Source organism: Vombatus ursinus, unplaced genomic scaffold (assembly GCF_900497805.2).
Source record: "Vombatus ursinus unplaced genomic scaffold, bare-nosed wombat genome assembly UNPS02014781.1, whole genome shotgun sequence".
Classification (NCBI taxonomy): Eukaryota; Metazoa; Chordata; class Mammalia; order Diprotodontia; family Vombatidae; genus Vombatus; species Vombatus ursinus.
In genome coordinates, this window is record NW_020954559.1 from 34,205,243 (window position 1) to 34,218,414 (window position 13,172).

At 37.8% G+C, this 13,172-nt stretch overlaps 1 protein-coding gene across 1 annotated transcript in view; it reads right to left on the reverse strand.

Annotated features, from left to right (window-relative positions):
• Window positions 1–5,979: 5,979 nt before the first annotated feature.
• LOC114046113 (collagen alpha-1(IV) chain-like) overlaps window positions 5,980–13,172 on the reverse strand; it is a 204,058-nt gene continuing 196,865 nt past the window's right edge. The window contains exons 51-52 of the mRNA XM_027866369.1: window positions 10,764–10,936; window positions 5,980–7,658 (exon numbers count right to left, since the gene is read on the reverse strand). Coding sequence (XP_027722170.1) covers window positions 7,577–7,658; window positions 10,764–10,936 — 255 coding nt within the window. The 3' untranslated portion in view covers window positions 5,980–7,576. The remainder of the gene's footprint in view (window positions 7,659–10,763; window positions 10,937–13,172) is intronic.

Genomic DNA, 13,172 nt, shown 5'->3' on the forward strand with positions numbered 1-13,172 from the left:
TTTTTTCAGTGACATAAGAAAATGAATAAACTTAGCCATTGATCCTAGTAAGAAAGTTGATGTGTTATATAGAAAGTTTGTTGGACCGGAAGACAGAGGACCTGAGTTCATAAGACCAGTGGTATCAAACTCAATCCCTATAGGCCATATATTGACTTAAAATCCTAGCATTATCTGTTTTATTGTATTTTTATTTATTTTGCCAACTACTTCCCAATTGCATTTTTAATCTGGTTCAGGTCATGCTTGAGAGTGTTGTGGCCCTTGTGTGACCCAGGGGCCACATATGTGACACCTCTGATTATAGGCTTTTAAGCTAGAAGGTCCAGATCCAGGCTTTGCTATTTCTACTATCTCTGTAACATCTGGCAAGACCCTCAGGGGTCTTAGCTTCCTCGTCTGTAAAAGGAGAGGGTTGGACTAGAGCTCCAATAGCTCTAACTCTATAAACTTTCAATGGTCAACCTCCTCAAACATTAAGTAAAAATGAATAGTTGTGGCTGAAATTTTAGCCACCCCTATTCGGTTTGTGTCTAACATTAAAGAGGACAGAGGTGCCATATACAGTTTGCAAAGGAAATTTAGCTGCTTAGTTCCACACAGACAACAAAGAAAACAATAAAATTTCAGAGTAATCAAATACAGTGCAGGTGAAATGCCTAGTGAGGTCATTGAAAAAACACTTTCCTGAATTTGTATCTGAGTGAAATTCACTTGATCCACAATGTTGGTTTTCTGGTCTCCTACTTCAACCCTGTGGCAAATTTAAGCAGTCCCAATGAGGATAGATTCAGGCCATGTAACAAAGCAAGGCAAGGACATTCAGAGAGGAAAACAGAGTTCCAATGCACCAGCCACATTGAAGAAAGAACCAGCCACCCTTTTGAAAACTAAAAAGTTACTTTCTCTCTTTTACTAACTGATTAAACTGTGACTCAACAATTAGCTATGATTAAGCCTGCATCCTCGTTTCTAATGAGGCTGGAGAGCAGGAGGCCAGATGCCTGGTGTAATTCAGACACAAAGCCTCAAAAAAAAATTGCTCCTAGCTATTTTGGGTGAATAAAATGGGAAACACACTGAATTGTCACCCACAGTGAAGGAACCCAGAAAGCACACAAAGGACCTTAATCACTGCAAACACTCCCCACGCAGGAAGAGATGGTGGTGAGAATGATTCAGAGCTACTAGCATCCCCTTCCACCACCAGCCTGATGCTCCCCAATTCACTCGAATGGAGACAGAAGGGAGGAGAAAAGGAAAAGTACATTATATGAACCACCTCCCTGCAGGCAAGCACAGGGTGAGGGAGCTATGAGTGGGTTGTATCAAACAGAGAGACCAAAATACTTGCTGTACCCATTCTGATATCAGCACATGATGCTGTGTCAGGGTGACACTGTCTTTCTGCATATACATTCCAATGTCAGAATGCACCTTGGCAATACTCAGCCAGCCTCCTGTGCTCACCGGCCCAGCTCCCAGCTTTGGTCTCCCCTCTTCCTGGCATACAAACCACAAAGCTACACAGAGATGCTCACAGTTTACCAATTTCTGGCTTGAATGTCTCTTTGTTTTCTTTTTTTTTTTTTTAGGCAGGCAAGCAGGCAATCAATAAGCATTTATTAAGTATCTACTCCATGCTAGGCACTGTCCTAAGTGCTAGGTATACAAGGAAAGGCAAAAGGCAGTCCCTGCCCTCAGGGAGCTCACAATCTAATGGGAGAGAACATGCACCAACTATGTACAAACAAGCTATATACAGGGAAAATTGGAAATAATCCACAGAGGGAAGAAACTTGAATTAAAGGGGATTGGGAAAGGCTTCCTACAGACCGTGAGATTTTAGCAGGGACTTGAAGGAAGCCAGGGAAACCACGGGGCACAGGTGAGGAAGGAGAACATTCCGGGTATGGTGGACAACTAATGAAAATGCCCAAAGCTGAGAGATGGGGTGTCTTGTTTGAGGAAAAGGGAGGCCAGTATCACTGGATCACAGATACAGTTTGTGGGTGAGGGAGGGCAGTAGAGTGTAAGGTGTAGGAAGACTTCAATGTTGGGGAAGGGCTAGGTTATGAAGGACTTTCAACTTCAAACATAATCATGATCATACAGAGACAACGGCACAGTGGATAGAAGGCTTGCCTCATTGTTAGAAAGGCCCAGGTTCAAGTCCTTCCTCTGACACATACTAACTATGGGACCTTGAGCGAGGCAGTTGTAACATCTCAATGGCCTCAGGCAGCTCTCTAAAATTATATAAATTGCAGAGCAGGTCCTCATCTGCAATATGGTAAAGGGCATTTCCCAGATTACAATGATATTCCCAGGCTTCTTCCTCACCCCCAAACAGCTGAAATGGATATAGCACTAAGGTCTGTAAAGCATTTTCACGTATATTATCTCATTTCATCCTCACAACAATTCCATGATGTAGGCACTATCATTGCTCTCATTTTACAAAAGAGGAAACTGAGGCATGGAACAAGACTTGTTCATGACCACATGACTATTCTGGGTGGAATGCTGAAAGCTTTGCAAAAGTTTATTTCTTTATTTATTTTCATGAGAAAATGGAACTGGAGAAAGTCCTGAAGATCAGGTGCATTTTGCCTCCATCTGTGACAGAACAAGAAGGAAGGGAAGAGGGGTGGAGGTGGAGAGTAGAAAGCAGTGTCACTCTTCAAGAAATACATCGAGGACTATAGAATGGGATTTTTTTTTCCTGGGATAATCAGGGTGTAACAGAGGAACATATGCCTGGGTAACTTAGAAGAGAGCTTGGCCTGGAGAAGACTGAGCTAGGACCTAATTACAGTGATGCTTCCTCTAGGGCCCAGAGTGACCAGCTGTTTTTCATTTTCACCAAGGAGAAATAAAGAGGGAAGAGAAAAGAAAATTAGCATTTATATAGAACCTACTATGTGCCAACTACTTTACTAAATCCTTAAAAAAATGTCTTTTAATTGATCCTCATAACAACCCAGTGAGATAAGTGCTATTATTATTCCTTTTTTAAAGTTGAGAAAACTGAGGCAAATAGAAGTTAAGTGACTTGCTTAGGGTCATCACATAGCTAGTAAATGTCCGAGGTCAGATTTGAACCCAGGTGATAATAAGAAAAATTGCTAACATTTATATGCATTTACTAGGCACGAGGCACTGTGCCAAGCATTTTATGATTCTCTCATTTGATTCTCATAACAACCCTGAGAGGTAAATGCTATTATTATCATCACCATTTTTCAGATAAGGAAACTAAGGCAAACAGCGGCTAAGACACTTGCCCAGGGTCACACCCTTAGTCAGTGTCTAAGGTTGGATTTGAACTTAGCCCCTCCTGACTCTAACTCCAATACTCTATCCACTATGTCACCATAAAGAATTGAATCTGAAGTATGATGATTTAGGCCTCACGTTAGAAGTTAAGTCATATCTTCTCAAGGTTAAATGAAGTCATTTCATTGGGGTCCTCCATCTCCTCTCCTTCTCTCATGGAGAAAGACACAGTACTTTTAAGTAAAGGTAGATTCAAGATAAGTACCAGATAATAAACTTCAGAGAACATCAAGGTAATAGTAATGATAATGGTAATAATAATAACAATAATAATAATAGTAATAATAATAATTGCTGTTGTTATTACAACAATAATTATTATTTTAGGGGTGATGTACATAATGCTTTATAGATATTATCTCCTTTTATTATCATAACAACCCTGGGAGATAGGTGCTATTAGTATTATCCTCATTTTACAGATAAGTAAAATTAGTTCTGACAAGCCAGTTTGACTCCAGCACCTCCTTGTACGTGCACATGTATGTGTATATAATAAAGTACATATATGTGTGTACACATGTATGCACATTTTATATATATGTCTATATACATATACATACATGTATATTAGGGACTTCATTAAGAGGTTTGTCAACATGCTTGTGGTATTGGTTGGTATTCTATAATAACAATAATAGCATTTATATAGTTTCTATTTGTCTCTATTTAGCTTGTTTGTACAGAGTTGTTTGTATATTATCTTCCTGGTTAGAGTGAGAGCTTCTTAAGGGCAGGGACTGTCTTTTGCTTTTTTTTTTTTTTTTTTGTATCTTCTGCATTTAGCACCGGGCCTGTCACATAGCAGGCAGTTAATAAGTGTTTATTGGCTGGTTGACTCTAGCCACTATGCCGTGTTATCTCTAAGCATGACAAGACCAAGGAAAAGACTAGCATATCCCTTACAACAGGTTCTCCCACTAATAGTTAATAATTCATATCTCTCAAAAATTCCTAGGGTTATAACATTTTTGAATTTTCTTCATGTCATCACTGGAGCAAAAAAAAAAATCATCTAACTATTTGCAAATGACTTCCTACACAGCAGTTCACATCTTTACGGTCAGACAACTGACTAGGGTATAGATAACATAAGATCCCACTATGTTTTTATTGATTTTTTAAAAGATTTGAATTTTTCATAATGAAAACGTAAAGGCTCTCTTTAAGGTGAGATTTCTTACATGTGCATAATAAATTATTACTAGGTAGGACTATGGCTATAACTTCATACAAAATAATGAAACATACGTTCATTTAAGGTGTTCACTCATGTCACACAAAAAAATGTTCTATGCAGAGCACAAATAAAAGGAATCACCATTCATAGACATGTTCTCCAAATGTTCCCATTCACAAATGTTATTGTTTACTTGCATCTATTCGCAGAACACTCCAAAATCTCCCCAATGAAATCTACAGCAATATAAAAAAAAGATTGGTCTAATCATTCACACTAAAAAAACAAAGTGGATGAATTGTGGAAATTATCTGGACCACATGATATGTAGGTAGATAGGCAGTCCACTATGTTAGTCCAACTGTGCATTTGTGTGTGCTTGTTTATATTGTAAAGACAATAGAGATGGTCAATGACCTGGGACCAGAATTGAGGAGATTAGGATGACATTTGGGAAACTGAGTAGTGTTTTTGTGCTTGCTACCTCCAAAGCCCATTGGAATACTAATGTTGTTTCAGGGATGGCATGTGACTGACCACGTCACCTACTACTCAATAAACGTTAGTAGTTCCCACTATACTTCCAGAATCAAATACATAATGCACTGTTTGGCCTTCAGAGCCCTTCATCATTTTTCCCCCTCCTACCTTTCTAGTCTTCTTCCACTTTACTCCCCAACACATATTCAAGCCAGTGACAGTGGCCTCCTGGCCATTCCATAAGCAAGACTCTTATCTCTTGGCTCTTTCCTCTGGTTGCCCTCAATGTCTAGAAGCTATAGCTCTTCTGTACTATCTATATATCTCCTTAGTTTCCCTTCAGTCCCAACTAAAATGTCTTCTTTGACTGGAAGCCTTCCTCAACCCTTTTTAATTCTAGCACCTTCCCTCAGTTAATTACTTCCTATTTACCCTGTATATAGTTTGCATTGTATATATTTGTTTGCATAGTGTAAGCTCCATGAGAACAGGGGCTGGGTTATTCTTTTTTTTTTTGGCCTCTTTTTGTATCACCAGCATTTATCACAGTGCCTAGAACATAGTAAGCACTTAATAAATGTTTATTGATTAATCAATTAATTGAATTATGGAACACTTCGATCTTGAACGAATTAAAATTACAGGTAACTCCAAAAGTGATGGAAAGATGAATATTGGGCACACAGGTACTCAAGCTGCAATGTGTTACCAATAACTTATGCATGAAAAGTAGAATAAAAGACACGATCAAAAACACTAATGTCCCAAAATGAAGAGGGACACATCGTGAAATGATAAGATTTCTAAGATGCTTCATGTATCTATAGGTACTACTTTCTGTCATATGTAATTATGTAATTCTAACCAAATATAAACTTGAGCTTAACAATTCAATGATAAAAATTTGTGCTCTCCCCCTACATTTTCCTACTTGTTTACTTCAAATAAGATTTGGAATCCACACCTCCATATATAGCCCATCATTTGGATATGCTCCATTTATACATATTGATACCTGAGCAGTAACAAGTTTTCCTAATACATATTCTCTAGAGGATGTGAAGGTAGCAATTCATAAAACAATTTCCCCAAAGATATGTGTTTGGAAGACATGCAGAATAAAAATAATTTAAATTGTGGAAGGCTTGCAAATTTATTAATGACTTATGCAGTAACTTCTAGTTAAAAGCGCTGGGTCAACACTAACAACAAATTGATTAAAGCTCTTTTTTTACACAAATATTTTTTATTACAAATTTTAATTCTTAAGAAATACACATTTTTAAGAAATGGCCTTAGTATTTTTTTTTAAAAAAATCTTTGGAATCTCCTAGAGAAATATTGTTTTAGACACAAAGGTCCATTCTGCCTTCTTGTAAATACATACACAGGTTCTCTTTTGGTCAGTGAGAACCACTTTCACAATAGTTCGTGAATAACAAAGCAGAATATGGCCTAAATGTAAAAATGCAGCCATAGGGATTTGATGGTGCTGTTTTCTATACCAGTCTAGAGAATGAAAAATACTCATAAGAATAAGGCCTTTTTAAGTTTTTTAAATCAAGTCATTCAGTGTGTGATTAGTGTTTAAAACCCTGAAAATATTAAATACAGAATAAAAACAGCAAGCTCAAAGTACATGTTTTACTATATTAAACACAATAGCCATGAACCTGGATTTGTCTTTGGCACCATACAATTTTGGTATTTAAGTGAATGATGAAATAAAACTGATGTTTCACATTAAATATTCTATTCTTTCATAGCTCACTTAAAGGACAACAAATCTGGAAAGAAGAAAACTTATATAAGCTTCATTTTAATAGTGGAACTAGAACCCAAAACCTGATTTGCCTAATTGCTGACATCTATATAAATTACTAAATATATATATATCTATCTATCTATTTCTGACCACATTTGGACCATCTTTATTCCACAGGAAAGTTGTGTTTTTTCTGCAAAAGCAGGTGCATAGTACCACACAGAGCAGAGAAATATAAATTTACGCATTTGGTTTGGAAGATATGGCTATTTACTCCTTAATCATATTTGGTAATCCCATAACTTTTTTTTTACATTACTATTATTTGTACAGGAACAATAAGTACATATCAAAGGACCTACCATTTTGGAAAAAGCTAGACAGTGGTATAAACAACATTTATATCTGGGAGGGGGTCAAAAATGAATCTAAATATAATAAAAAATGTCAAGGGGGAGTCAAACAGTATGTAAGTCACTGCATACCTCCTAGCACCTCTTGATTTTTCTGACTGAGCTCTGGCTTTACACTCAGTACATTATAGCACATAGACTTTTTCTTTCTTTTTTTTTTCTTAAATAAAAAGTGCCATTTGGTATGTTGATATTTGAAGCTTATTGTTGTCTCTTTTTTCTTCTTCAAGCAAGTAGAGGACCAATAAAGCAAGGCGTGTTAGTTATGCAAATTCCTATAAGGCACTTTACTGTTTTCTTATTCGACAACAGTGAGGTACACGGGATATATTTCTAGGGTTCATTGCTGTTAAAAAATGAATAGCACCATATTGTGACGTTAGCTGAGACTGGGAGTCATTATGTTCTTCTCATACAGACTTGGCAGCGGCTAACGTGTGTGCGCAGTTCTCCTGCTTTCAAAGTCGATGGAGTAGGCTTCCTGTAATCAAGAAAACAAATAGCTCTCAGGAATCACTTAGCTATCAGGGATTTCAAACATTGGTGAGAATTTAAGTTTCTTTAAAACAACAAGGAATTAGATGCTAGGTGGCCTGGTGGATAAAAAGCTGGGCCTTGAGTAAGAAAGACTCATTTTCCTGAGTTCATCTCTGGCTTCAGACACTTCCTAGCTGTGCGACCCTGGGCAGGTCACTTAACCCTGTTTGCCTCAGTTTCCTCATCTGGAGAAGGAAATGGCAAACCACTCCAGTTACTTTGCAAAAAAAACAAGAAAAACAAATGGGGTCACAAAGAGTCAGAAATGCCTGAAACAACTAAGCAACAACAAAACAACAAGGAATACAAAGTGGATTGTGGTATTGAATGTGGAGTCAGCTGGGTTCAAAATCCACCGCAAAGTCTTACTACCTATATGACCCTAGGCTAGTCAATTAACCTCTAGAGACCTGTCTCTCCTCATCTGTAAGCTGAGGAAGATTAAATTCGATGGGCTCTAAGTTCCTTTGCAGCTTTGCATAGAAATAATCACTCTCATTGGGCCAGGATTGGGTTTACAATTTTGTTGTTGTTATTCAGCGGTTCAGTGGTTTTCTTGGCAAAGGTACTGGAGTGGTTTGTGATTTCCTTCTCCAGTTTAACACCCACCCCTTTTAGTCTGGCATATACATAATCTGACCCAAACTTGCCTTTCCAACCTTACCTCCCACCATTCACCAAAGTTAATCTTCTGTTCTTGCTGCTCTCTTTATAGTCCCATTTCTTCCCCAATGTCACCTCTGCTTTTTGTCCATGCATTGCTGGAATACTCCCTACTTTCCTCTCCACCCATCCAAAAGATCCTTCAAAACCACCTCAATCATCTCCATGATAACTTCCCTGAACAAACACAGCAAACTCTCTTGGTTCTGCAATACCTCAAGCACTTATCTCTGTCATTCATGAAGAATCTGATTATAAACTACTTGGCATCATTTAACTTTTCTTAGGTATATGACTTGTCTCCCCAACTAGACTGCAAGGTAAGCTTCTTTAGGAAAGGGATCAATCTTGTACAATTCCACAGTAACAGTCATGGCTCTATGCACTTAGCAAGTAATCAGTAAACGTCTGAATGAAGTAAAAAACAGGAACTCTGAAGATGGTTTTGCCAAATCATTTTTAGACTGTTCAAAGTTTACACGGCTAGTGGCACGTGCATCATTCCTGAAATTTCCAACTTATTTTCACAGCTGAAATTATTTCATGCTGGAAGCTTGGAAATGGGTCAAATTTCATCCAAACAAAAACCTTTATATAAGCAAAGTGTGGAGTCCTAGAAGCTTGGCCACCTTGATTTGAGCAATTGTTGAGATGGACACATTATGGCCTGCATCAAAAGAATCTAACCAGTCCTTTGGAGCTTCCTTCTTCTTCCAAGAAAGGTTTACAATTGAGTTATTGCTTCAAGATTGAAGTACTCCAAGGACTTGGTATTTTGCAATTGGAGGTATTCCCTTTCTGGACATAAAGCAAAACTCCTCTACTAAAATCACACTCCAACACCTTATCATAGAATAGAAGTGACCTTGATATGGAAGTGACTCTCTACTAAAATCTTATCCTACCAATGCTTCATTACAGCATGGAAGTGACCCTCTAAGTTTACTCCACGTATTGCGCGAGTTTTGGCGGGTCCTGACAAGATGGAGAAGCTTTGAGTACAGGCCTGGTGGTGAAATAAATGTTTGCTGTTGAAGGATCAGTCTACTTGAATTTTTTTTAGTCATGACAACTTTCAAAATCAGTTATTCTTAACCAAAAAGTTCATATTTTCTGGGCCACAAAAACAATGCCTACTAACATTATCATATGAAATCCTAGCATTGGGACCCATCAACATGTTTATTGCTTTCATGGGATTCTAGTAAATTTCCATCTCATATTAACTTGTGCCTTGTTTTGATGGTCCAAAAAAAATGCCTGCAAAGACTATAAATTAGGCCTGGGTAGCAGTGTCTTGTTTGCTAAAGGATAATCAGCAGAGTACACTTTACCTTCATGTAAATTCTCTCTGCTTTAAAATGGAAGCAGACAGAAGCCTAGCAGGTCTCTACAGACCTTTCTCCCAAAAGCATTACTTTTGGTAAAAAGGTCTCTACAGACCTTTCTCCCAAAAGCATTACTTTTGGTAAAGGCAGAAAGATGTGTCTCCAGGGGCAAGAAGTATTTATTTCAGGAATGAACAGTAAGTAATTGTTCAATCTCCCTCAGCCTTCTGCTCTGTTTCAGCACAGACTGCAGCTGGTGCTAAATTAAGGATAGAGGGTTCATTATATGCTACTGTCCATTAGTGACTGGGCTGAGCTCCAAATTAATTTCAATGAGGTTATCAGTCACCAGGGAGAGCTGGTGTAGAGGTAAAAATTTTTGGTCCTGAAAATAAAAGTTCTTTTCTCTTTGGCCAAAATGTGGTATATTTGCCCAGAAATTATTTTTTATGGTCATGATTTACAAATATCTCTTGCCAAGTCACTCAGAGGACATAAAACAAAAACCAACCTAAGTTACCCAGGTAATGAAAATCATCATCAAAAATTTTTTCAAGATGTGTGTTAGCTTTTGACTTCATTTTAAAATCTGCGATATTTAGGGGCAGCTAGGTAGTGCAGTAGATAGAGCACCAGCCCTGCAGTCAGGAGGATTTGAGTTCAAATCTGACCTCAGGCACATAACACTTACTAGCTATGTGACTCTGGGCAAGTCACTTAACCCCAATTGCCTGGCAAAAAAAAAAAATCTGCAATATTAGAATATGTTCAATTGTTCTAGATCAATTTCTGACGGATTCATCTAGGTAAGAGAGATGATCTACTTCTAGTTTTAATATCTCAACATTGATGAAGTAAGCCTACTAGGCCCAGGATGTATTTCTGTGATCCGCCTGAAGCAATAATATCCCACATGACAAAAGGGAAAAGCAGCCGTCTTCACTATTTTACAACTAACTGGATTATTACTTTGGTATGTGTCAATAGGTCCCTGATGATTAATAGTGAAAGAAATAAAAGAGAAGGTCCAGAATCAAGAAAAGTTAATTCCTACTTACTTGAACATTTCATTTCTTTCTATAGTAGCAAGCCAGAAGCTATAAGCATTTGCATAATAATTACAAGTCCCACGGCCATGGCATTCAATGAAGGGTGCACTTCTAAATTCTTCCAGACAGGAACCAGGGGATGCTAGAGCCTGGCCAGAACCTTCGGCACCAGCGCTGGTGTGCTGGAAAACAAATTAGAATTTGTCAGAGAGTTGCCTCTCAAATGAATATGAGATTTGTCATAACTTAGGGAGGGGACAGGACAGTTACATTAGGAAACTGGTGCCTCTCCTTGTCTCATGTGGTGACTACTGAACACATGCTAAACATGAACACCACAACAAAGACTTCACAGGCTGCTATCTTGGACTCATTCTCTCCTTTCCTGGCCACAAAGCTAAAAGTTCAGTATGGAAGGAATCTGGGTGTGCCTCTCTTTGCATAATAAATGCATTCCTAAAAATTTATATGAATCAGATTTCTATAAATAGAATCACCTTTTCAATTAAAAAATCCATAATAATTACTTCTCTAGAATAAAGAATAATTTTCCCCTAAAGTTATCCATTTATTAAGTTTGGATTTTTATCTATTTGGTTAAGAAAGCAAAGTACTAAAAGATAGGAGCACATTTATTTTATTTAAGACAATGTTCTCTGTTCCTTATTCTACCCCAAACTTTTTCTCCCCCTCATTTCTTCCATTGGTTTTTAAAGCAAATAGGAGTAACACACAATCATAGAATTTTAGAGCCAGAAGGGAACCCAGAGAGCATCTACAATAACCCACTCATCTTACAGGTGATGAAATCAAGTCCCAGAGCCATTAAATGGGTTTGGACTTGAGTTGAGGTTGCTTGACTTCCAGCTTAATTCTATAATTCTATTTCCATTACATTTCACTGCACAGGTAAGGTACACAAACAAAGAAGAATTGGGTAATTCATGTCAAAAATACCTACTAACTCCAAGCTTCCAAGTTCTTAAGACCAGATTCCTGGCTAAGTATGGTATGCTATCAATTTAGTTTTCTTAGGTCTGAAGCAATGTAAGATTAACAGCCATAGAAACCTGGCATCTGAGGGGCATAATACCCTTCCTCACAGCATTGTAACTGCCCCTTGTGGACTAAGTCATCTCTCTGAAATGGCATTTTACTAGAGAATGGGTGAAGATGACACTGCCATTATAAATCACGTAGGGTTTTATGGACTAATATTGTGAAATGGTTAGCTCAGAAGGGTAATTTGATTCCCTAGGCAGACTTAGACTTGTGTACTGTGAAACAAAGACTAGTCAGCCCACACCATTTTGGAATGACTTAGCACAAGGCAAGAGGCTAATGCTGTCAGACTCAGCAGTAATTGCTTGTCATATGGAGTGATCTCACAAGGAGTTTATCTCTTCTCCAAATGATTTGTGGCTTATTGAGGTTGTGCCAGAGATAGTTTCTATGGCTCAAGAAAACCAATTGTTAAATTTTCAGTGTAACCATTTACACCTCAGAAATCAGCAATGTTACAAATCAGCACTTGTTTTATTATTTGGTTGCTTGTCTAGGCCCAAGAAAGTGATGGAGAAAATGTTAATAATGCAAATTAAACTTAAAAGTATGTCATGCATTCTTGAAGAGCTGCTTGTTAAACATTTACTAGCACACTCCTGCTTAAGATCTGCATGTCAAATGAAGTCCAAGAGGTGGGGCTTATGGAAGTAGTTTAATTGCCAAGTCACAGTTGAAAATGAAACACCCTCGATAGTTTTCACATCAAGAGAACTAGAAGAGTATGATGCATGCCTACAAAATGTACCTCAGTGCCATGCGCTGTCAGAGACAGAATGTTGGATTGGATGGATCATGGGTCTGGCCCAACATGGCTTTTTAAATTTTCTCAATATATCAGAACAGATATCCATTCAGTTAACTAGTTTTCAAATTCATTTTCTCCCCACCAGGACAAAACCAATTTACCAGAAGCAAATAGTCAGGGTCAGGTTGAATATGAAAAGTATAACATGGTTTTTCATTTACATGATGCGGATCATGACAATCATGGGAACAATAATAATAATGATAATAATATCCAACATTTATATAATATTTACTGTGTGCCAAAGGGAAGCTAGGAGGTATAGTAGAGAGAGTATTGGGCCTGGAGTTAGGAAGATTCATCCTCCTGAGTTCAAAATTGTGTTACCCTGGGCAAGTCACTTAACCCTGTTTGCCTCAGTTTTCTCATCTGTAAAATGAGCTAGAGAAGGAAATGGCAAACCATTCCAGTATCCTCACCAAGAAAACCCCAAACGGGGTCACAAAGAGTTGGATGAAATTGAAAAACAATTTAACAACATGTGCCATGTACTGTAGTAAGCACTTAATATATTTAACTCAATTGATCCTCAGAACAACCCTGTGAGA